At 39.1% G+C, this 25,979-nt stretch overlaps 1 protein-coding gene across 7 annotated transcripts in view; it reads left to right on the top strand.

Annotated features, from left to right (window-relative positions):
- RALGAPB (Ral GTPase activating protein non-catalytic subunit beta) overlaps window positions 1–25,979 on the top strand; it is an 80,736-nt gene that overhangs the window by 34,419 nt on the left and 20,338 nt on the right. For 2 of the 7 annotated variants that reach the window (XM_081034274.1, XM_081034273.1), the window contains 13 exons: window positions 965–1,000; window positions 2,212–2,413; window positions 5,165–5,332; window positions 5,884–5,998; window positions 6,377–6,524; window positions 8,360–8,424; window positions 9,639–9,768; window positions 11,567–11,688; window positions 15,886–16,068; window positions 16,740–16,891; window positions 21,975–22,162; window positions 23,195–23,301; window positions 24,900–25,052. In XM_081034274.1, coding sequence (XP_080890400.1) covers window positions 965–1,000; window positions 2,212–2,413; window positions 5,165–5,332; window positions 5,884–5,998; window positions 6,377–6,524; window positions 8,360–8,424; window positions 9,639–9,768; window positions 11,567–11,688; window positions 15,886–16,068; window positions 16,740–16,891; window positions 21,975–22,162; window positions 23,195–23,301; window positions 24,900–25,052 — 1,769 coding nt within the window. Of the gene's footprint in view, window positions 1–964; window positions 1,001–2,211; window positions 2,414–5,164; window positions 5,333–5,883; window positions 5,999–6,376; window positions 6,525–8,359; window positions 8,425–9,638; window positions 9,769–11,554; window positions 11,689–15,885; window positions 16,069–16,739; window positions 16,892–21,974; window positions 22,163–23,194; window positions 23,302–24,899; window positions 25,053–25,979 lie in introns of all 7 variants that reach the window. The other 5 variants (XM_081034278.1, XM_081034277.1, XM_081034275.1 and 2 more) reach the window with 3 other exon arrangements.

Raw genomic sequence — 25,979 nt, 5'->3', positions numbered from 1 at the left:
TTTGGCTTATATTTTCTTATGTTCATGTGCTTTATATTTTGAGTTTTCTGAACCATGTTTATATTAATTTGCATTGTATTTTCTAGAATGAGTCAGTCATATTTTTATTTTTTATTAAATGCAATTCTTACCATGTAACTTCTGGGTATCGAGCTGTTGACACTAAACTCCCTGAATCCAGAATGGCTCCACCTGCTGCCTTGATGGGCTTGCTTAAAGGGAACTTACAGATCTCCTCACTCTTGAGGGAGTTTGTAACAGCTTTGCTCATCCTTTTGTGCCAAAAGATAGAAGCCAGAATTCAAATCATATGTGGGCAACACATTATTTTTTAACTTATAATTTTCCTTCGTGGGGAAAGAATAGAAGCTCCTCTTCCTTGCCTTGCATTCAGAGATGAGAAAGGCTGTTACATTATCCAGGAGATAGGAGGTGTCCAGATAGTTGAATGGTTAGAGTGCTGTTGGGTGCCACTCCTGAGGTCTTGGGGGTGGTGGGAAATTTGGGAATACTAACATTGTTAGTCTGTTTTCTAAGTACTGGCTGTCATCAAGGAATTCTGCCATGTTGTTCACCTCTTAACTTAAAATGTTTGCTTCTGTGAACTGGTTAGCTTTAGATTTATTTAATAGTACACCGTGCTTTGTAAAAGTCACATTGAGCTGGGAAGGGTTAATGAATTAAAATTTTAATGCACGTAATGGGCAGTTCAAAACCTCAATTCTTTTGTAGTTGTATAATTTTCTTTGTTCATTTTTTTGCATGGGACAAAAATTATAATTTTGGATCTGAATGCACAATATCCTATGTTTTTGAACTAGCTTGTGGTATCATAAAGCTTTTAATCTAACTTTTAAAAAGCTAAAGAGCTTCTTAATTTATTGTAAAATTTCACCATCTTTAAAGTATTTTATAATTACTGCTGTCCTTTGATTTGTTTCCATTTATTTCTATTATCTTGCAGCATCTTTTATCCAAATTCTTCTTTCTTATAAATCTTGTAAGTAGGAACCAGAAGCTTCTCTTTAATTGCAGTCATGTTTTTATTTTTTTCATAATTCCATTAAAAAACTTGATTGTCATTGTCTCTTGTAGTTTTTGCACTTGGGAAGAAAAATACTTTTCTGTGTTTTGAATGGGGAAGATTGTTGGCAAAAGCAAATTAATCTGCCTGAATCAGTCCCATTATTTCTGTACACTAGTCTGGTCATGTCATAAATTCCAGGATTTTGCACTAACTGTGTTTTGGCTTTTTTTTTTTTTTTTTTAAGCTTTAAGCTTATTTTTATACAGATTTAGTGTTTGATTTGTATGCATTCTGCATGTAGTGTTTTTCAAATGTATTATTGCTGGAAAGCTTATTCAGGACTAAAATGGCTCATGGGAAGTTGCATAAAGATTTATGCTTGACTCTGCATTCCATTAAATCTATTATTACAAAATAATTTAAACCTTTTGTGTAGAGTGATAAAAGATTTCAGAGTGATTTTCAATGCATTGTGAAATCTTTTGTTAAAAATAAAGGCAACTTTCGAAGGGCTTCTGTTTCAGTGACAACGAATGACCATGATAATCTTTATTACCGATCCAATTTTCTGATTTATCAACCTCAAGTTAGCTGCTGTCTGTGGTTGTTAAAATTCATTCTCATTTTGCTTGGTTGGACGATTCTTTGGTGTGTGTTTCGAAGTTGGGTGGGTAATGGGAATGCTCACTCTTCCTACCCATTTTGTCATCCTTAATTTGCCCTCTCCCTAAAGTACACAAACTGGCATGGTATTGCCCATTCAGTTATGATGTCCCTCTGGGGTAATGTGTAAATTGCAGTAGCTGTATTTCTTAATGTTTAAACATTGTTCTATAGGAGAAGTTAAAAACAGAATAATAGAAAAGCCAAATTATGTATTATATATCTGTATATAAACAGATATATACAAATGTACTCTGCTGATCAAAATTTCAGTTGGAAACTACTTCTTGTAGAATTTGTTAAACTGATAATACCACTGTAAATTAAATTACCTATTTTCAAAGAAGACTTCAGAGAGCCCTTTGTTAAAAAAATTAAGACATAGTTGCTAAACAAAAGCATTATTGGATTCTATTCACATAGCTATTTAATGACACCAACATTTGATCTTTGTGTCCAGGGTCCCATGAGCCTATTTGCATATTGATAAATATAATAAAACCCTCCTTTTCTCTCCCCAGCCATTACAACACAAGCTAGCATGGAATTTCGACGGAAAGGGTCACAAATGTCCACAGACACCATGGTTTCCAATCCTATGTTTGATGCAAGTGAATTTCCTGATAACTATGAAGCAGGAAGAGCAGAGGCTTGTGGGACACTGTGTAGGATTTTTTGTAGCAAGAAGACTGGAGAAGAGATTCTGCCAGCTTATTTATCCAGGTCTTAGAATTTTTTTTGTTTATTTTTTCCATTTATATAGTTGGGGTAGTGAAACTATTGTAGCATGGCTTGGTAGGCGGAATTGATAAGTAAATGTTATTTGAAATAACTTGCAAATGTCTGTAAGTAATTGAAATTTTTGCTTTAAGTCTTCCATTTTATCCGCCTTATTAGATTTGGTAAAGATCCCTAAAACTCTTTTTATTTTAGAAGTATTACTTGTTCTATTTGACTTTCGTTAATTATAAAGAGATTTGGAAGGACCACCCTAATTTTTAAATGAAATTTTAGCACAGCATTAGACACTATAAATGGTGCAGAAATGTTAGCTGTAAATCTCACCTCTAAAGAGCTTATTTTCTTGAGTGAGTAAAGTCATGCACACAAGTAATAATGATCCAATAATAATACGAAGTTGGCACAGATAAAGTGCTATGGGCATTCAGAGGAAGAAGCAGTGTACATGTAGCCTCGGGGTTCAGGAAAGAGTTACAGAGGATTGGATGATTGTGCTGGATTTACAAAGGATGGGTAGTATTTAGACTATGTTAGCAAGACAGTTAGGGTCATCTTATCGAAATCTGTGACCTCAACCAATCTTTGTTAATGGCTCTGCCGTCCATTCCGTTGCTTGTCGCAGAAACTAGGAGTCATTTTAGAGTCTACTCTTCTCGCTCTGTATCTTTAGTTGGTCATCCAGCTTCCGCCTTTCTCCTACTTAACCCTCTTTCTAATCTCTCTACTCTATCCCCACTATGACACTTTGGGTCTTTTATTGTTTCCTGAAATTAACTTGTAATAGCTTCCTATTTTCGTTGACTCTGTTTTTCCCTCCTCAACTGAGCATTCACAGCTGCTGAAGTCATGTTACTATCAACAAGAGCAGTCAGGTGTCTGTGTACCTGCTAGGTTCTCAGGAGAGGATTAAACTATCAGAGGGAACAAAGTGCCGAAGCATATAGATATGAAATAGAATTGTGCATGCAGGGAACTAATCAGGGCTATTTTAATAGGCTCTAACAGAAAACCCTTTTAATGTGACTTAAGCAAAACGGAAATGAGTTACGAGAAACTAGTACTATTTAATACATTCTGAGGCTTGGATGTGCAGCAGGGCCTCATGAACGGGAGGAACCAGGTACTAGAAAGTATTTAAGGACCAAAACAATTTTCCTTTTTCCTTCTTCCCTGTCTTCATGGTATTCTAGAACTGCTTCACTTTCTTATATTGCAGTATGCTTCTAAGTTCCTAGTTTTCATGGCCTTGGTCTAGGTGACATTAGCATCCCTGAATCCTAACTTCAGATTCCTGAGAAGGGGAATCTGATTAATCAGGTGTCTACCTCTGGTCTAGTCAGCTATGGCTGTGAAGGTGGTCCCATGGGATGCTGGCACCCCAGTGTGTGCGGGGGTACATTTCTCAGGTGGGAGACTGCTGGCTGGGGAGATAACCCCAGATGGTATCACCAGCATTAGGGAAGAAGGCTGTGACCGTGAGCTTTCTGTCTGATCCCTGAGACTGGACGGGTGGTAGGATGACCAAACAAAATAGCAGATTTGTGAGGGGGCCAGTGGTGAGCTTAGTTTTGAACTTACTGAATTTGAGTGCCCGTGGAGTATTTATCAATAAGTATTTATGCCACTGTGCACAGAGATTACTGGAGTACATCAGTAATCATGCCTTGTCCTCAGATATCCAATATGCTTTAGGCTAATAGATCTGGAGCTCAGGTGAGAGTTATGGGCTAGAGACTGATTTGATTGTATTCAGTGGCTTAAGAAGTGTTTAAAACTAGGCTAGTGGAGGAAATAGCTTAGAGAACTGAGGTTGGCAGTCTGAGGAACGCCAATTTAGGAAGGCGGGTGGAGTAAGAAGGGCTATTCAAGGAACTAGCCAGAGAGGTCAAAGAAGAACAAGGAGAGAAGGGAGTAATCAGAGATTTGAATGCTTTAAAAGGGCAGCATAAGTTAAGACTTAGAGATGTCTTCTGGATTTAGCAGTTGAGAGGCCTTTGGTTATTTGCTAACATGGTTTTAGTTTAGTTCTGGGGAGAAAAGATGGACTAAAATGGGTTGAGCAATGACCAGGAGATGAAGTTGTTTCAGAAGAGTTGCAGAGAAGAAAAAAGTGCCTTAAAAAAGAGTATATTAATAGTGTTCTCGAATGATGGAAGATTGAATGCTTACTTGATTGGGGATTAGTGGAGAGGTTAAAAGTAAGGTATACTAAATGTAAGGTATACTTTAGGTATATTCTTAAAAGGAGTCTAACGCAGAGTTACCTTCGTATCATGATGAATGCAAAGTTGAATGAGGTTCTTTTTTTCATTGTCCCTCAAAAAATAATGGGTCGGGCAAAAAGATACAACACACTTTTTCAGGAATTGTGAAATGCTGCAAAATTTTGCTGAGTTGGAATTCAATTTAATTCCTCCAGTTTATGGATAATTACTGCAGCCATTTGCTTTGTTTTGGTTGCTTCATTTGCAGGCACCTATAAATTTGAGTTGCAAGGCTTAAAACTTCAAAAAAGTATAATAGACTTGAATCTTTTTTTTCCTTTTAATTAGGAAAGATAATTTGGTTCTTAGTGTATTTGATTCTGAATTGTTCTAACTCCAGATATACTTTTTAAAGGGTAGAAGTAGTGAAGAGTGGAATATATAGCCTTTCAGGTGACTATGTAGAAAATATTAATAATTATGAAAACAATTGATCAGTTTGTTTAAAATTTTTTTCTTGCTTTCCTAGATTTTACATGCTTTTAATTCAAGGTTTGCAGATAAATGATTATGTGTGCCACCCTGTCTTGGCCAGCGTTATTCTAAACTCCCCTCCTTTGTTCTGCTGTGACTTGAAAGGGATTGATGTTGTGGTTCCTTACTTTATTTCAGCTCTTGAAACCATTTTGCCTGACAGGTAAGCTGTCATTCTGTACTAGTATATCAATTATTGGGTTTGGCCTGGTCTGTTTTGGTGCTTCCTCCCCAGTTTCCTAATTTATCCTATCCTGTTGTTTTCATAGCAAGGGAACTTAGCTCACATTAAATGATTGTAGAATATTCAGACCCACCCTTATCCGTGAACCCCTTCAGTTCTGATTTGTCCATGGGCATATTGAATCCTCTAGAGGGGCAAGAGCAACCCCCGCCCAGAGGTCTTATTTTTGTAGAGTAGGCCCTACGTTTAAAATCAATCAATCAGATTCTAGTTTAATTCCATAACAGTTTAAAATCGATCAATCAAATTCTAGTTTAATTCTATAACAGTTTAACATAGAGATTCACACACACACAAGCACGTGAATTGCAGAGTGTAAACTCAGTGGAAAGTATGTATTGCATTCTTTCTGAAACCAAACCCAGTGCTTGTATTGTGAAAATTTGGCATAATGTATATTTGGCAATCGCTAAAAACATACTTTAGTTCAGAAATACTAATAGCTATTTTTCATTTTTTTATTTTGGCAGAGAACTCTCCAAATTCAAAAGCTATGTAAATCCAACAGAATTGAGAAGATCTTCCATTAATATCCTGCTTTCTTTGTTGCCCCTCCCTCATCACTTTGGCACAGTCAAATCTGAGGTAATATTTTATTAAAGTTTTTTATATTCTATATTCTGTTTTGTGTGCTAATTCAAGTCAAATTATATTTTAAAAACGGAGCAGGAGCTTTTAAAAACATTTTTCACATTATTTCAAGTGAATCAACAAAGTAGATTTGTGGTATTTTTTCTGTCAGTCAGCCAGCATGCCTTGGCCTACCATTTCAAGTAGTGATTGGCTAGTGACACCTGATGACGTATGTTGTATGAGTTAGTGACAGACATAGCACAGTGGCTAATAATAGTCAGACTGAAAGCCTTGCTTGTGAGGCTGATCTCTCTGTCCACTGTAGCATTTCCTCCATGGGCATAGCGTACCACAACAGTCAATGTTAAATATTATTTGTTTCTTCCGTAGGTGGTCCTGGAAGGAAAGTTTAGTAATGATGACAGCTCTTCTTATGATAAACCAATAACTTTTTTGTCCCTGAAGCTGAGACTTGTGAATATACTAATAGGTGCCTTGCAAACGGAAACAGACCCCAACAACACTCAAATGATATTAGGTTTGTGTTCACACATTGTTTTCTAAGTGAAAACCAAGATTCTGTTGACTCCAGGCATGCTAAGGAGGCAGGGGTCAGTGATGGGAGCCTAAGCCTAACAAAACTGTACTTACTCTGAATGAGAGGCAGGATTTGTTTTCTTTCGTATGTGAAAAAAATTAAAGGGGTGAGATGAGGGGAGGAAAGCATTATAGTTGTTTTGGTAGGTCATTTTTGCTTAGTGTTATTTGTGTTCCTTTTTCTTTTTCCCTCTTGTCCTTTCTCTCTCCTCTCCCCACCCTCCCATCTCTTCCCCTCCTCTTTCTTCTATTTCCTTTCCTCCCTCCTTACTTCTGCCTCTTCCTCTTCTTCCTGCTCATTACATACATGTGAAAATATTTTGAGGTGGGTGTAATTCTGGAAGCCATGTTAGAACCCTGCCAAGAGGTAATAGGGAGTAGCTATTTCTCTGCTCCTCCCTCTTCCTTACTGTTTCCTAACCATACTGATTCTCAGTCTTAAATGGCTCTTCATCATTATGGCCACTGCCATATTTTAAGCCCTCATAACTTCTCAACTTGATTACTGCGGCTGTCTCTTACAGTACTTTCTGTCTTTTCATCAAAGCCAAGGGCATGGTCTTAGTTATAGGTATTCTGGAAGTGAATAGCATGGCTTTTACCCTTGAGCAAGTCTCATTGCAGATATTAGAGTATCCTCACAAAGCAGATAACAGCAGAAGGCAGTGCTGATTGCATATCATATGGAGGTCTTGAGTGCTGAGAGAGAAGAAACCAAAACAGCAAGAAAGACTTCTTAGGGGGAAGTGGAAGTTAAATTGGATTTTGGAGGGCAGGATTTGAATAGGCAAAAATGACGTTAGGATTTCATTCCAAGAGAGGAAATGACAGCCAAAGAATTGGCGATGGCAGTAGTGGTTGGTTGGAGTGGGTGCTCAGGAAGTATAGTATGTTATGGAGTGAGAAGGTGGAATCGATAGGGAAGAGTAAAGTAAATCCTTTCATTTTGGAAAGGAGCTGAAGGAACAAACGGTAACTCTCGATCTGAGAGAGCCTCTAAGTTGTAGTGTTTTAAGTTATTAAAGAAACATATCACTTGAAATCAGATAATTTCTACAGTTGATAATTTAGTTTTGCTTTACCCATGATCTGAAGAGCTTCCTTGTACATTCCAAGGAAGAGTCTGTTGTCACTCTTGCCATAGATGGGCAAAGCTGTGTCTGTCCTATCTTGAACCACTGTGGACAAGAGTACTCCCCCACTGAGATGAGAAGCACGGTGCGAGGCTGCTCATAGGTTTCTGTCCTAGCCTTTCTAGGGCTGTGAGTTTCTTGGTAATAAATGCATACATGCAGCTTGCCTTTGGAATATCCAGCCATGGTTAAACCCTGAACCGTGTGGACATAATCATTCTTAAAAAACAGTTTGGTCAGAAAGATAGAGCTGTGGTTTTTATTTTTAAAAACATTCAGTATCTGCTTTTTAAAGTATTCTATAATTTTCCTAGTTTGTATTATTCTTAAAATTGAGATGTTTACATTTGGTCTTTCACACCAATTAAATAACATCTGATAATGGTCACGTGTTTATATAAAACCAAGTTTGGCCTTTAAATTCATTTTAGAAAAATGTGATTTTAAAACTGGGGGAAGATCAGAACTAGGGAATTTCTGAAGAGTATCTCTTCTGACCAATTAACAGATTTATAAGTAATTATTTGGAAATTTCAGGAATGCTCAGCTAAGATCATATTATTATCTTTGCTAATTGAGTTATTTTAGCCATTTTAGTATTCTTGTCATGTATTTAAATGCATTTTTCTTTTTGCTGTTATAGGGGCAATGTTAAATATTGTTCAAGATTCAGCACTTTTAGAAGCCATTGGTTGCCAGATGGAGATGGTAAGAAGCATACCAACGTGTAATCTGTCAGAGAGTATCACCTTCTGGTTTTATGTAAATTATATTCCAAAATGTCTGTCCTTGTGATTTTTTTAAAGGCATTTGTTTATAAATTCAGCTTATTGATTCAAAAGGATCCTATTTTAAAATACATTTTGAGGTGCCTTACCTTTCAGTGCCTCATCAACTCCACATCAGATCCCTAAGAGATTCTGCATGGGAGAAATTCCAGCTAAATGCAGTCTTTATTCCTGAGTAGTGTCTACTTAAAGCTCTGATTTCTTTTGCTGTGCTGGTGAACTGGCTTGAAAAATCTAGAAAAATTCCCCTATTCGTAATTTCTTCCATCCCTCGTAGATCTAGTCCTGGCTGTTAGCAAGCGCCGAGTTTACTGTTGTCGTCTCATCGGCTCTTTCTAGGCTCTCTAGGCCAAAGTTTGCAGCTCCCTCCCAGAGCACCAATGATTCTAAATCAAAAACCTTCCCAGAGACTCCCAGTGCCTCCTGCTTTTGTATTCAAGATCACGGGATTCCTTTACCTGAAGTAGAGGTGGGGGAATGAGAAAATTAATGGAGTATACTGGAGTGAGCTGGGTAGATGTAGGATGGGTGATCAAATTATTATTAAGGAATATACTCATGTCCCAGGAGGTCGCTAATAATAATCAGCTGATCTGGATGTCATGAATTGCGTTTATATGGGGGGGAAATGAGGGAAATCTCAGATTTTAGCTCCTATACATATAATAATTAATCTTCATACTAACCATAGTAGTTTATCAATTGTGTTCTATGATATAACTACATTTGTGAGTTACTGTTTATTTGTGTATGTTGTTTTTAAGAATGTATTCCTGTTCTGAAGTTTTACTTGGGAGGCACTAGGGATTTCTTTAAAAACCCAGAGTCATTAGCTAGTGAAGTCTAGTGAAGATGGAAATGATCCTGGGCTGGCCCTTTGTAAACAGCAAAGAAGACCCCAGAATGGGCACCTGCAATCATCAGACCCTTCATACCCTTCAGTAGATGATGTCTATGCAAAAACACCACGTACAGCAGATTTCATCCCTTGTCAGTTTTTATCTGTGTTTCAGATAGTGCTATTTAGTTGATACATTCCATTTTATCAACATGGCTTTGAACGATTGACCTCTGTCTGTATTTGTAAACTATGGATATAGCCCTGAAATATTTGATTCATTTTTATTTGACTAGGGTGGTGGAGAAAATAACCTGAAGAGTCATAGTCGCACTAATAGTGGTATTAGTTCAGCAAGTGGTGGAAGTACAGAGCCCACAACTCCCGATAGTGAAAGACCTGCTCAAGCTCTCCTAAGAGATTATGGTAAGCCATGTCTGTTCTTTTGAAATCCAAAATTTATAGAATAACTTTTAATGCCCAGATATACAAAACAAACAATTTTAATGTTCATGCTTTTTTAAAATGTATTTAAGTATAATAAAGAGGCTATTAGTCTAAAAGATTAAGAAAAAGAAAACAAGTCTGTGAATTTAGCTCTTTTAGTAGTTAGATTCTGGGTAGTATTAGATTTTATAAATGATTATAATGGGTGGTCAGGAAACAGTTCTGGATTCTGTACCAGGTGCTGGTAATACAGAGTCAAATAGGATGTGGGCTCTTGCTCAGGATCTAATGGCAGAATCAGCCAGTACAGTTATCACTGTGTGGTGAGGGTGAGTGATTAGGTCTGCATGAGATGGGAACCCATCTGTCTTTGTGTTTAAAACCTACATACTGTATCAGGGTAGGTTTTTCAGTCACAAATTTTCGGTAAGAGTAAGGGGACATTTGCTAGCAGGATATCCTATTCCATGATGTCCTTTAACCTGGGAAGTTACTTTACGGGTTCTATGAGTTTGTGGGTGCCTTTAGTTTTTATACACAAATACTAATAGTGTACTGACTCTGTGAGTGTTAATCCAACTAGATTGGAATGAAATCTAGATCCTTAGATGTGAGTTAAATTTTTTAATCGTCTGGGGATTTCATGGGCCTAGGAGTCCAGGCATGTTTCTGTGGTTTAAGTTTGCTTTAAGTATCCTTGAGCATATCAGATACATAAGGTCATTATGTGAATATTAAATATTTATGAAGAAGTTATTTAAATTAGTTTTCTTACTCATTATGTTCATGGATTTAAGTGAAAATATAGGTGAAAATTTGTGTTTTGGGGTAGTTTATTCATGCTTTCTAAAACACTTAAACTAAAGAAATTTTTGCATTACTGTATGTGTTCTAATATAAGTGTTTGAAGTGATTATTGTTTGTTGCAGCATTTTGAATTGGTGTTAGTGAGTTCTGCTTGTAATGTCGTAAAATATTTTTTACTAAGAAACCCAGATTTGTGTTAGTGTCGCATGAATGTCTCTCTTTAATGATCGTTCCTTTTTCTGTTGTCACTGCCCTCTTTCTGATAGGATCGACAGGTATAATGTCCCTAAAGCTTTTTTTTATAAATTTAATTTAATTTGCCCTAATTTATTATTAGCTAAGTAGTCATTACTTTTAAATGTAGAATTGAAGGCCAAATAAAAACACAATGACTTGGTTATTTAATTTTTTTAGAAGTGTTAAAGTAGTCTTGGAGAGTTAGATGTTAAAATATGTTTCAAAAGGCAGTGCATGTGACTTTTGATGGTTTAAACCCTGAAAATTTCAACAGATGCTTTAGAGTAATTCCCAGCATCTGAGGAGATTCTGAGATTTGAATTCTTTCCCTCACATAAAATTCCAGGGAAATAATTGATAGCCTTTCATTGGTTTGTGTTGTTTTTTTTTTGAAAATGTAACTATTTAGTTAATTTAGAAATTTTAAAATTGGCATTGTTATAAGAATGATACTGAAACAGCCAAGTCCCACTGGATTCCTGTATCAAAGTACCTGAGCTGGGAACTAGAAGCTGCTCTGGTCCCGTGTGTATGCCCTGTGCACTGTTGTTCAGTCAGGCTTGACGCTCAGGCCAGTGGGGCGGGAGCATAGCACTGTGTGGGTGCCCGTTGTGCTCACTGTGGCTGCTGTGGGCTGTGCCTGGTGGAATGCTATGCTTTCGTTACTAACGCTTAGTTGTTTTCCCTCCCTGTGGGGTGTGGCATTGGGGTTATATCCTAGCTCTTAATACAGATTCAGCTGCTGGGCTCCTGATTCGCAGCATTCACCTCGTCACCCAAAGACTCAACTCGCAGTGGCGGCAGGATATGAGCATATCGCTGGCAGCTCTAGAGCTCCTCTCTGGCCTGGCAAAGGTGAGAAGGAAGGAACAGTCCTTTATTTTAGCCCAGAGCCCTGGACCATGGCTCTTGTTTTTTCTGTATTTCCCCACCCCTTGGTGTGGGTATTGCAGTGTTGGTTATACTCAAACGTAGTTTATATTCTAAGTGTGCAAAAGTGAGCCTCCATGTGAGATTTTACAAAATGAACTTCACCTTTGTTTTATTTTGTATTCGCTTATAATTTCCCTAAATTTTCAGCATGGCATTTTGCGCCATGATAGGATCTTCTAATTTAAATAAACAAATACAAGCTTGGTAAAAGAAGAAAAGGGGCTCTTTTTATAAAGAGTGACTATCCTAAAACATGCTGTTTGGGACTGGCTGTGCCTCTCCCATCTTCCATTAGCAGAGAGAGGTGAAAATTGGCTATTCTTTCTCATTTCTTTCACAGCCGTTATTCAGTTTTGTGGAATCTTAGAGGTTGGTGGCCATTTGCAGTTCTCTTAAGTATTTTCTTTTTTATTGAGGAGAAATTCACCTAACATAAAGTTAAGCATTTTAAAGTGAACAATTCAGTGGCTATCAATACTTTCTCAGTGTTGTGCACCCACTACCTCTGTCTAGTTCCCAGACATTTCCATCGCCCTAAAAAGAAAATCCATACCCATAAAGCAGTTGCTTTCTGGTCTCTTCTCCTCGCAATCCCTGGCAACTACCAATCTGCATTCTGTCTCTGTGCACTTACCTATTTGGGACACTTCATATAAATTAAATCATAAAATGTGTGACCTTTTGTGTCTGGCTTCTTTCACTTGCCATGTTTTTGAGGTTTATTTATGTTGTAGAATATGTCAGAATTCCATTTCCCTTATGGCTGAACATTATTCTTGTATTTATATATATACACCAATTTGTCTTCTTATTATGCATTTGTTGATGCACATTTGGGCTGTTTCCACCTTTTGACTATTGTGAATGGTATTTTCAGTTCTGAGGATGTACCTGGTAGTGGAATTGCTGGGTCATATGATAGTTCTATATTTAACTTCTGGAAGAGGTGCCAAACTGTAGTGACCGAATCTCTTTATGTTCCCACCAGTCATGTACCGGGGGTTTCAGTTTCTCCACATCCTCACTAACATCTAAGTGTTTTCTTATATGTAAAACAGGCAGGATTACCTTGTGCATTAACACCTGGTGTTGTGAGGATCAAAGGAAATGAAATATGTATAACACTTTGTGAGCAAAAAGGTGACATACACACATAAGGTGATGTTGTCTGCGATGATAAAGTTCAAGCCCTTGTTTTACAGATGTGGGGACAGGTGAGCAGAGACTGTGACTTACCTAAGTCATGAGAGACAACCTTGGCAAGAAAACCTACGATGTTCTCACCAGAGCTTACCTCAGATGCTCAGGAATAGGTGTAATGGCCATAGTTTTGTGAGGAGCATGACTGATGCAGAAAGTAAGAACAGCTATTGGGAGACTTGCAGAACCACACTGTCTTTGAGAGTAAGGTTCTTCTCTCAGTGGTAAGCGATATCCAGCCCTAGATGGCGTGCTGCTCTGGGCCTGTCTAACAAATCAGAAAGGGCCACACTACCTGATTTCAAGCCTTACTATAAAGCTGTAGTCATCAAAACTGTCTACTATTGGAATAGGGTTGGACAAATTGAGCAGTAGTAGTATAGGGGGTCCAGAAATAGATGCACACATGTAGGAACATCTGATTTTTGACGAAGGTGCAATGGTAATTCAAAGGAGAAAGGACAGTCTTTTCAACAGATGGTGCTGGACCAAGCAGATATTCCGATACATAGAAAGAACTTTGATTCACCCCTTGCATTATTTACAAAAATGAACTAAAAATGGATTGTCGACCTTAATGTAAAAGCTAAACTTTAAAACTTCTAGAAAAAAACATGGGGAGAAAACCTTTGTTGTTTATACGAAGATTTGGGTCACACAAAAATTTCTTATATGTTACTAGAAGAGCAAACTATTAAATTTGACTTCACCAAGACTAAAAACTACTGTTCTTCAAAAAATACTGTTAAAAGAATGAGATGATAAGTCACAGATTGGGAGAAAATCTTTACAAAGCATGTATCTGATGAAGGACTCGTATCCAGATTATACAAAGAACGCTCAAAACTTAGCAGTAGCCTGTCCTTTTGGTAGTGAACAGTAGCAATGTGGTTGTGCAAATTTCCAAGAAGAGGAAGTTTGTTGTTGATGACATTTTCAGAGCTAAACTGAATGAGTTCTCAGTCAGAAGCTTGCTGAATACAGCTTCTCTGGAGTTGAGGTCCAAATTATACCAACCAGGACAGGAATCATTACCTGGCCTCCAGGATGCAGAATGTTGTTGGTGAGAAAGACCAGTGGATCTAGGAATTAACCAGTGTAGTTGAGAAATTTGACTTCCCTGAGGGCTGTGTAGAGCTTTCTGCGGAAAAGGTGGCCACAAGAGGTCTGTGTGCCATTGCATAGTCTCTGCATTACAAACTCCTAGGAGGGCTCGCTGTGTGGAGAGCCTGCTGTGGGGTGCTGCAGTTCATCATGGAGAGTGGGGCCAAAGGCTACACGGTCATGGAAACTCCAAGGACAGAGCCTGGAGCCATGAAGTTTATGGATGATGTAACGATCCACAGTGGGGACCCTGTTTTAACTACTATGTCTTGACTACCATGTGCCATGTGCCACTCAGGGCGCGCTGGGCATCAAAGTGAAGATCAGACTTCCCTGGGCCCCAAGTGGTAAGAATGGCCCTAAGAAACCCGGTGTGACCGCATGAGCATTGTGGACCCTAGAGCTGAGATGCTATCCACTGTCTCTGTCTCATCACAGAAGGTTCAGGAAACCAGAGCTGCCTGTCATGCTGTAGCCAGTCCCCACCGCGTAAGAGTCTCAGCAGCTGGATCTGGAGAGTCTGGATATGGCTTTGTAAAGACCTTTAATAAAATCATTTAAAAAGACAAAACAATAATGACAACAAAGCCCTCAATAATACAACAAACCATTTAAAATATGGGCCTAAGATGTGAACAAACACTACCAAAGAATATGTACAGATGGCAAAAAAGCACATGAAAAGATGCTCACCATCATTAGCTATTAGGGAAATGCAGTTAAAACCACAATAAGAGACCACTCCATATTAGGATGGCTAAAATTTAAAAGACTGACCAGCCCAAATGTTGGTGAGAATGTGGAAGAACTGGAACTCGCATACACTGGTGACAGGGATATTAAATGTGACACCCATTTTAGGAGACAACTTGGCAGTTCCTTAAAAAGTGAAACGTGCTTCTGTTATGTGGCCCAGTCACTTCACTTCTAGGAGATAAGAGAGCATGTATCCATACAAAGACTTGTACGCGAATGTTTATAGCAACTTTATTTGTAATACCCAGAATCTGGCAACAACCCAAATGTCCATCAGCAGATGCCTAGGTAAATTGTGTGACCTATATACATAGGAACACTACTCAGCAATAAAAAGGAACAAGCAGTTGATAAACACAAAAATGTGCATAAATAACAGAATAATTATGCTGAGTAAAAGAAACCAGATTCCCCCTTCCAAAAAAAAAGAAAAAGTACAATACTGTTTGTGTTTATATAAAACTCTAGAAAATGCAGATTACCCTACAGTGACAGAAAGTAGATCAGCAGTAACTTAGGTGAGTGGGGGAAGGAGTGGGAGGAAGGATTACAAGGTGCATCAGATTTGGGGGGGAATGGATATGTCTGCTGTCTTGATTGTGGTGATAGTTTAGAGGTGTATACTTAACACCAAAATTTATCAAACTGTACACATTAAATATATATAGTTTACTGTATGTAATTATACCTGTGAGTAGCTGAACAGACCTTTGTAGCCTGTAGAGCATCACTGGAGTTGGGTTAGGGGGCTTAAAAAATGTGCACCTGTCCATTGCCAGCTTATTCTTTTAATCTCTGGCAATGATGAGTTAGGTGCACCCCCGTGTGTAGGCTTTAGCGTGTGAAAAAGGATGCTAAATGGAAATACTGTTTTCGGGTTTGAAAATACCCTCTCTTTTTATATGGAGTATACTAGTACATCTGAAATACTGTTTCTCTATATAAAAAGCAAAGCTTCCTGTGGAGTGGCACATTCTCAGGAACCCCGGGCCTCAGTGCGGATGCTTTGAAATTGGTATAGTTCTTGGCTAACTGTGTTCCCCCTATGAATATGCTCAGGTGAAGGTGATGGTGGATTCAGGAGACCGGAAGCGAGCCATCAGTTCCGTGTGCAGCTACATTGTGTACCAGTGTAGTCGGCCAGCTCCTCTTCACTCCCGGGATCTGCACTCCATGATAGTGGCCGCTTTCCAGTGTCTCTGTGTCTGGCTGACAGAGCACCCCGATATGCTCGATGAAAAGGTTAGAGCCCAGCTTGTCTGTAAAGGTAGCTTGTATCTAAAAATTTCATTTCATGCATGTTTGCTTTCATGGAGGCACAGATATCTACGCTGCTTTCCTTGCCATTGTTCCATTTAATACTTTTTTTTTTATGGCAAGGCAGGCAGTTCTAATGAATTCACAGTGTAAATAAAAGAAAAGATACCAGCCTTATTGGATATTTATTGCTTATATAGCTTTAAAAAAAAATTCTTTTGATTAAATCTTAGTCATTTTCATTATGGCTTATAAATTATACCAGGAATTTCTTAAAAATGTCAATAACTGATGAGCTTCCCTTTGGATAATCTAACATGTTTTAAACCATCCAGGTTTAATGGATTGCTGTTACATCTCTTTCATTTGGGCTTTTATGATTTATAGTTCACAGTAATTTTATAAAAACTATGACTAACAAAATTGAATTGAATTTGTTATTATTTATTATCTAACTCTCTGAACACTTAACTTTATTTCTTTAAAGAGAAACTGGGGAGGGGAGTTTATTATATTATTACGAAATTAATATATACCTATTAAAAGAAATGAGAAACTGGGGCCTCACCACCAAACCACAACCACCATTGACATGTGAAATATTTCCTTGTCTTATAAGTGTATTATAAAAACTGATTTGCCTTTCCTGCTTCTAGGACTGTCTTAAGGAAGTATTGGAGATTGTGGAACTGGGTATTTCAGGAAGTAAGTCCAAGAGCAGTGAACAAGAGGTCAAGTACAAAGGAGATAAGGAACCGAACCCTGCGTCTATGAGGGTCAAGGATGCTGCTGAAGCCACACTGACATGGTATGAAAATGACTAAACAGGGGTTGTGCCTAGAAATGAGATGGGTTAGCTGCGATCCTTGTTCATCTCCTCCCCAGATTTTCAGCATTAAGTGTCACAAGCCCTTTAGGATACTTTTTCTACAGAAATAAAGTGGAAAAGAAAATGTCTTGGTTTTTGGACCAAAAGAAACCAGGAACTTGGGTCCTCATATGTCTATTGACATTAATTCAGGTCATATCTTGTTAGAGCCAGAAAGGATCCTGGAGAGCCTTGTTCTACCCCCTGACTTAATGGCTGACTCCAGAGACGGGATCTGTCTGTGATCACACCCTCCGGTCTCTTGCATTCTAGCTGAGGTCTGTAGTCTCTGCTTCACCATTTATATTATATATCATAGGTTCATTCAGCCAAGATATATAAACTCCCTGTTAAGAACTGGCAATAGGATCACCAAGCTAAGTCAGGTTCCGTTACCACCCTCAAAGAACTTCTTGTCCACTAAGGAAGGTAAGATATGAGCACGAGTAACTGTAATATTAGGTGGAAAATAAATGCTCCAAGAGAAGGAGGTACATACAGAATGCTGGGGAGTTGGAAGGAGGAAGTGAATACGTCCAGTTAAGGGGAAATCAAAGATTCCTGGGGAAAATGACACTGGACCTGATTTTTAGAGGATGGGTAAAGTTTGAACTATAAACCAGACTCTAGGTTGGTTAAGCCAGCAAGAGAAGACTCCTGTTCAAGCCTTTTGATATTGAAGGAACGGAGACAGATTGGTATTTTGAAAAAGGAGCAGAAAGAGTTGAGAGAGTTGTGTTTGGCTGATAAGTGATGAGAGTAGGCGGGAAGGAAGGCAGTTTAGGCAGGTTGATAGCCTGCAAGGAAGAGGTAAGTGGAGAAGGTTAGGTAGAATCAGTGTAGGTGGAAAGATGGGGCTTATCAAAAGGTAAATGCGGATGCAGACCCAGAAAAACATAAAAGGAAGGAGGAATCAGTCACTCTGGATTGCCTTATCTTGATCTTAGTAAAATAAGTGGTAGGCAACACTACTTGAAGATTTGTACATAAATCAATCCTTCCCGAGATCTCAGAATCTTCTATGAGTTCAGTGGTTTGTTGATAACCCTGGATGTGCACAGTAAAGTTGGATTTATTTCTGTTTCTCATGGGCTTAGGTCATTCAGTAGAGTTTTTAGAAGTGTGCTGGCTTTAGTTTAACCTGGCTCACTGCGCTAACGCTGGGTTCTCAGTGACTCTGGAGGTTTGGCTAATAGCCAGAAAATCAGAAAAATGTGAATGAGTACTAGAAATAATAAAAGTTCAGGGAGGAAACCACGTGTGGGCTGAGGTGAATTGAAAAGCATTTTAAAAGAACTAAGACTTGATGTGTACCTTGAAGAGAAAGAAGGATATGGAGAGAAAGGGGAAGGACATTTCTCACTGGGGACTCTGCATTGTACAAAAATAGGTTTGCTTCATTGTAGTCTTGACGGGACGTTCCTATGAGAGTCTGATTGGCCTTGAGGGTTGGATATGTGCTCACAATGAGTAGAGAGCCCCAGGATGCTTCCCCAGCTTAGCCATGCAGGTATGTAGGTAGCTCACCTGTCTCATCTCTGCTGGCAACTTCACCAATGGTACCTCCAGTTTCCAATCTTGAAGGATACCCTGAACAGGACTGGCGTGAAACATGTCGAAAACCAGAGTTCTCTTCCCTCACAATTACAGCTGTATGTTAGTATTGCTGCTATTTTCCAGTTATGTAGACACAGAACTTTGGCTGTTTTTCGTATTTATCTGTCATTCCCCATATGAAGCCAGTGTGTGAGTCCAATGGACTTTACTTTTGGAAGTGTCTCCTCTGTCTCCTCTAACCTTGATAGCGTCCTAGTCCAGGCCCTTCTCACTTCTTGCCTGATTTCCCTGATGTCAGTCTCTTACCCTTCCTGTTCATCTTGCGTTCTACTGCTGAACTCATTCTTAGGCACTATTTTTATTCTGCTGCTTGAGTGATTGAAGACTGAATTGATCTCTGTTTCCTGCCACGTCGTGTGAACTCCATGGTCTGATTTTCAAGGACCTTTTTATTCTGTCCCCACTCGAACTGTCTGACCTTTCCCAGCACATTCCTTCTGCCAGCACATTTCTTGGGCCTGGCAGGCCACTTGTGTCTGTGAACGGGCACACTCATGCCTGTCTACATAACCTCTCCTTTCAGGACTCCCCTCTTTTCTTGGCCACATCACCACTCTTCAGTGCTCACATCAAATCTAGCTACCTCCATAGAACCTTCTTTAGTTATTTTGCTCCTGCACGATGACTCTTTCCTGTACTTCTGTGCTCATTTAGCCTGACCCTACCACACAGGATGGAGTTCTGTCCTGTCATGGTCGTAGCTGAGTTTGTTTGGTACATGCTAGCGTTGTCTCCCCACCCTGGGTAACAGCCGTGTTGCCTCTTCACACACCTCAGTGCTGAGCACACAGTGGACAGTTAGGGAATGCAGATTGGCCCGTTGGATTTCTTTCTCCTTGGTGTACTAATATAAATTTAGAATTAGGTCTCTTGGAAGTCATTTCATCAGCCCTTCTGCTAAGTCACCTTTAAGACATTTACCAAGTTATTTAGCCTCTGATTTTGGGATACTCTAACCCCTAAGGTTACCCATTTCATTTTAATTGTTAAAAACCTGATGTTTATATTGAGCTGAAATCGCCCCACTTGAACTTCTTTCTACTCATTGGTTCTGGTTCAAACTTTTGATAGTGAAATCCTTTTTTCCAAGCAATAGCAAAGTCTGAAGACAGTGCCTGTTCTGATTCATTCTGCCAGCATCTTCGGCTATTTTTCATAAAACAGGGATTTAAGTACCTTTATCATCTTGGTCATTCTCTCAGTGGTGTAGGTTTGGCTGTGTACCTCTTAAAGGACATTTACTGAGTATAATATGCTAAATGTGGTCTAATGACCTTTCAACTCTGCAGAGTTATGTTTTCATTAAAATGTACTTGGAGACTGCATTGGGTTTTTGAGAACTTGGTGATTTACATTAAGTCCACTAAAATCTTTGAATCTTTTTTCACATATTTTCCTTTCGTCTGTCTTTCTGTACTTATTTGTTTAATAGTATTTGGATGTAATGTACAGAACGTTACATTTAAACCTGAAAGTTTTTTCATGTAAGAGTTACTTCATTATTTTTAGTCTTTTAAGATTCTTTTGGATCCCAGCTTTTACTCTGATACATTAACTCTGCAGCTCAGCTTTTGGTCAACTGTACATGTAATGAGCCTACCCTGTGTGTCCTAATCAAAGACACTGATAAAAAAATTGAACAGAGGTAAACTCACAAAGCACATCATAAGAGATTTCTCTTCAGGTTCACAGAGATTTTAAAATCTTGTCTACAAGTTTGTCATGATACACTGGCAAATATTTAACATGCCTTGATATCAAAGATATTTCTCTGCCTTTCCAGTCTAGTCATTATCAAGAAGAGAAAATGTGGTTAGGCTGGTGTGGTTTGATCTTAGTGGCCTATTCCCTTGCAAGCAACCTATCTGATAATGTCTTATAATTTTGCATAGAGCACAGCAAGCTCACACGTCCGTAGGCTTGGTGACAGTCATCTCGGTCCTGTTTTAGAAAACCAAAGCCACATTTTCCCATTTGTTGGTCTCCTGGGTTTTCACCTATTTCCCACAAATCTTTAGGCCTGCCTCATCATCACATTCTCTTGGGTCTTGAAATTCGTAGATAGTCCTCCTCCTAGGAGGAGAGAAAACAGAAGGAAAATATCTATTGAGCAATGTTGTCTTACATTAGCAGAGATGTTTGGGTTCAAGCATTAGAGTGAAAGAAAGGGAGAGGCCACTCAGGCTGAGGCTTGAGATGATAAAAGTGATATTGGGGAATATTAGTTTTCCAAATGAGTTGCGTATGAAGGGTCAGGTGATGTTAGGACCACGAGATAAAATCTTTATGTTTTCACTACAAGACACTGCCTCTCTGTGCTTCAGAGTCTTCATTATAAAATGGGAATAATAATGGTACCTAGCTCAAGCTTGTTATGTTAACTAAATAAAATGTGTAAAGTGCTGAGACCAGTGTCTGGCACATGGTAAGTGCTGTACATAAGCCATTTTTATTCGCTGAATGTATGAAGAAATCTCTGCGTACATAAATATTTTTGCGTGTTAAGCCTTGATCAATTGAATTCCAGTTTCCAAAGCTTTTTTTCTAATATAGTCTCATTTAATAATTACAACAGTTTTGTGAATTATAAGTATTAGTGCATCAAGTTCCTTATCTGTAAAATAAGGATAATGTCTACTCATGGCCACACAATGAGAAGGCAGCAGGCCCTGGTTTCTGGTCTCTTAATGATCACTTATCTCTCCTGAACCTGCGTTCCCTCATCTGAAAAGTTGAGTGGGTTTGGCTGATTTCTGGATCCTTTTCTAGGTCTAGAATGCTTTAGCTAGCTCAATCTTGAAAGCTACAGCACACAAAAACTTATAATATGTCTGTAGGAGCTTCGTGATTTAGAAGTGTGATTACTTAGGTTCCCTGAGTAGCAAACTCTGAAAGAGAAATTTGCTTACAAGAAATTTATTGGAAAGTGCTCTCACCATCAACCCCTACAGGTGAGTGAAGGAAGCAGGATTGAGCAGAGGGAAGAACTAAATTATGGTGCACTTGCACCAAAGAGCTCTGGAGCTGGGTTGGCCCTTCAGTGTTCTCTCAAGTTGGGGCAAGACGGCTGGGATTTCATACCCCTGCATCAACCATTCACTGGAATCCAGCTGTCCCAGGAGGAAGCTGTAATCTTAGGTTCTCGTTGTCTGAGGGAGTGTCCTGGAGAGGGACCCAGCTGAAAGCCATGGCCACGATTTCCCTACATCTGGGGTAAAGGATCTCCAGTCTTGGAGAAGGGAATCTGGACAGCACACCATGCATCCAGCACGAGGAGTAAATGTGACCTGCAAAGAGAAAGCATGGCTGTGGTCAGTTAAAATCAAAAGAGCAGGACACATTGATGCAGGGCTAAACCTAAGATTTTGCTTGGGGAATTAACTGTTACCTTTTGTGTTCTCCACAGTATTATGCAGTTGCTTGGCGCGTTTCCTTCCCCCAGTGGTCCTGCCTCTCCTTGTAGTCTGGTGAATGAGACCACTTTGATTAAATACTCCCGGCTGCCAACCATAAACAAGCACAGCTTCCGGTACTTTGTCCTGGATAACAGCGTCATCCTGGCCATGCTGGAGCAGCCTCTTGGAAATGAGCAGAGTAAGTTGCAGCACTTGGGCTTCCTCCACTGCTAGAGTAACATGTCCATCAGTACTAGCAAGCTGTTTCCAAGATCGGGGAAGGGAAGACTGCAAATTCTAAGTAATTGTGCATTTGGCCAAAGGCTGTTTAGCTGTGGGATAATGCAACTGGAAAATAGAAGGTCAGAAGATGGAATATATGTATTACATAGACTCTTTTAGAGGCCCGTAATGCGTATCTGAAATATTAAACAAGAGCTCTGTAGTTTTATAAAATGTTTATTTCAGTGGACTATTTCCTGTTGTTTACTGGGTGAAAAATAATTATTACTCTTCCTTCCTTCTTGAATTTTGGACCCTGCCCCTCACTCCACTTTGTTCTGTTTCAGTTATTGGTGTCACCCAAACAGGCGGACATTTGAGGAGTTATCTTTCCCTTGCCTGTTCCTTCCTATTATTCCCTTATATAATCATTTTCAAGTTTCCACTTCCCCAGCGACTCTTGAGTCTTTCCTCTGTAACCCTCCCAATACATCCAAACACTGGGCCTTATTATTTCTTACCTAGAATATTGCCATTGCTTCCTACCTGGTCTGATCGCCCCACTTCCAATTCCAAAATGTGTTACCCTGAACTCCATCATACTTGTTGCTACTATCGTATTCCTCATCAAGTACAGATCTGACCACGCCAGTGCCCCTCTGAAGAACCATCAGTGATTTTCCATTGCCACAACATTCACTGTTTTCCTCTTCTCCCCTACTCAAATATAAACCATCTCAAGCCATGTGGTTACGACTGTAACCCAGACCACTCCAAGTACACTTTTTCCCCTGAGAGTAAGTGGAATCAGCCAGCATGCAAAGGAAGCATATTCTCAGAGAGACCCTTATTGCTTGGAAGGTGAGGGAAAGTGAAGAATCTCTGGGCATACAGCGACCCAGCGAATCACATGGTGCTAGGGCTTTGATTATTAGAAGGTCTGCAGTTGAGAACAGGTGTGTTTTAAATGGCTGTCCGAAATAAAAACTTCTGCATCTTTTTATTCTAGATGATTTTTTCCCCTCCGTCACTGTGCTGGTCCGGGGAATGTCTGGAAGACTCGCTTGGGCACAGCAGCTTTGCCTTCTACCCAGAGGAGCAAAAGCAAACCAGAAGGTATTTATGCATCAGAAGTTACTGGAAAGTGACAGGAATGAGGTGTGGACGCGTGCACATGCGTGTGGGCACGCTGTGATGTAAAGATGAAAAAATTCCAACAAAACCACAGAGAAAAGCAAGTATTTTGGACCCTAGCCATGGTCTCAGTCAGGGGGTTCACATCAGAGTCATCTCAGGTGCCTAGAATTCCAGATTCTTGATATTACTCTTTCAAGACATCGTCAAGGCAGGTGTAGTTTTAGAAAGCTGTCCAGGTCATTCTGACATCCACTTCTGATTAAGAATTACTGTTCTGAACAGTGGCCCCATTTAGTCATGTAATGTTCAGTATGGTAAAACTCAGGTACACGCCCTGAGAATTTGGCCAGACCCTTGATCTCTCTGGCAACAGGACTTCATTTCAAATGATTTAGTCCTACATAATTGCAAATATGCTCTATAAAAATCTTAATATGCTGTATAATTTAATGAAATCTTATTCTAGGGTGGCAGAGTTTATTTTCTTTATAACATTTGTAATTTTGTCAGTAAAATTTGCTCAGGGAAGAAAGTTAGAAAATTCAGATAATAAAGAAGAAAATTTAAATCACCAGTACCCTCACTCTCTAGAAGAGATAGCCACTGTTAATATTTTATTGCATTTCCTTCCAATATTTTTTTCTTTCTGTACACAGTAATACTTCAATAGAATGAGTCATTTTTGTATACTGCTCTTTTCATTTATCACATCGTAAGCTTTCACTGATGTTAAAAATTATTTAAAACATGACTTCATAAAATTTCACCAGTATTTAAGAGAGATGCTCACAATTAGAGGATGTGTCTAAAACCATTTAACTTCTCAGATGTCTCTATTAGATGAAATGTGTTTCTCTCTCTGTGAGGAGCACACCCCTAGCTTCTCTTGGTAGCGTCATGTACATCACATTCCATCAGTAACGTTACAGGCCTCCAAGCATTAAAGACTGCGGAGGAAAGGAACTGAAATGTGTTGATGGTTTAATATGTGCAACATCCATTTTTATTTAATGCTTTCAACATCCTTGTGATGGGTTGCTTCCATTCTTCAGGGGTGAAAATGGAAGTCTCACAGCTAATATACATTAAAGCAGTTATTTGGAGCCAGGAAGACCTAGATTTGGTGCCCATGCTCTTTCAGTTAAGCCATGCTAAGATTCTGACTGAACTCCCTGTCTAACGGTGTTCAGTGGCCCTGAACTGTACTTTATCCTGTGGAATGATTTGAGAGTCCTTGGGGAAGAAGGAAGTTTGAGCCTTAAATTCTGAAATGCCTTACCCATTGGCTTACCACTGGATGTGGGAGATGCAGACCCGAGGCAGTAGGGGTCCACAACCTACTTATCAGTCCCCAAATTTATAATAAGTTGATAAACAGTTTTATAAAAATATAATAGAGTATACTGGTACATAGGCTATTTACCTTTACTGTTAGCAGTAGTGTTTGCAGATGCTTACTGCGCTCCTGTATTATATATATAATCCTAGAGAAACACAGGCATCTGAGAGACAGGGAAATACACATCACTACCAATGGCACCCAATGTAATAAAAATAGTGTTGTTTTATTTTAACAGCTTTTTGTGCCTGAACCTCGTCCAGTTCCTAAAAATGATGTTGGATTTAAATATACTGTGAAACACCGACCATTTCCTGAAGAGGTGGATAAGATTCCTTTTGTGAAAGCAGATCTAAGCATTCCAGATTTGCATGAAATCGTCACTGAAGAAGTAAGATAAATTATTCTCAGCTATTGTTAAGGGAATGACTAAAAACATTCTTAAACAACTTCTGTGGTCAAGACACTGCCTTTTTTTTTTTTTTTTTTTTTTTTTTAAGTATTTTTGGAGGGGATTCATCAGATGACTTGGATCTCTGTCATCCCGGAGGTTACATAGTAAGACAAGTGTAGATTGTGGCTTATTGGAAGGAACTGAACCTCTTAGAGAGAGGGTCACTGAGCGGCCCAGGCTGGTCCGCGGTAGGTTTCAGTAGGGTGGTGACATGACCAGACTCTAGTGAAGGATATTGGGAAAAAAGAGACCAATTCAGAGACTGTTACGACAATTCTGGCAGGAGAAAGGAAGGGCCACGTCACTTATGGTGGAAGTTTAAATACAGAGGGTGCCAAAAAATGTGTACACATTTTAAGACAGGAAAAAACTGTATTAAAATTGTAATACAATGAATGACACTAGCATTCATTTGATTAACACCATCTTTTGCGCGAACGTCATACTACACGTTGCTACTGTAATTCAATTCAACTTTGAAAAGTAATACATAGGTAACATCTCTTAAAATGTGTACATTTTTTGGAACACCCTCCCCCGACCCCGGTATATGCAGTTATTATAGAGGTAGACCCGACATGTCTTGGATTGATGTGGGAAAGAAAAGAGCTAAAGAACTTCAGATTTCGAGCTTAAGTGGCAAAGAAGATATTGGTGCCCTTTATAGAAATACGGAAATTAGGAAGAGGAAGGTTTGAGAAGACAGAAAAAATTGATTTGGTTTAAGTAACTGGTATATTACAGGTCAAGGGAGAAGACTTGTAAGAAGTGGGGGACAGGTGTGCCAGGGCATGAGAGAATAGAAGGGCAGGAAGGGGGGCTGCCTACACCGTCAAGTGCTACACAGATCAGGGAGAAGGAGCG

Source organism: Rhinolophus hipposideros (genome assembly GCF_964194185.1).
Source record: "Rhinolophus hipposideros genome assembly, chromosome: 22".
Taxonomy (NCBI): domain Eukaryota; kingdom Metazoa; phylum Chordata; class Mammalia; order Chiroptera; family Rhinolophidae; genus Rhinolophus; species Rhinolophus hipposideros.
The sequence above is the reverse complement of the archived record's forward strand: the minus strand, read 5'-3'. Positions and strand labels throughout refer to the sequence as shown.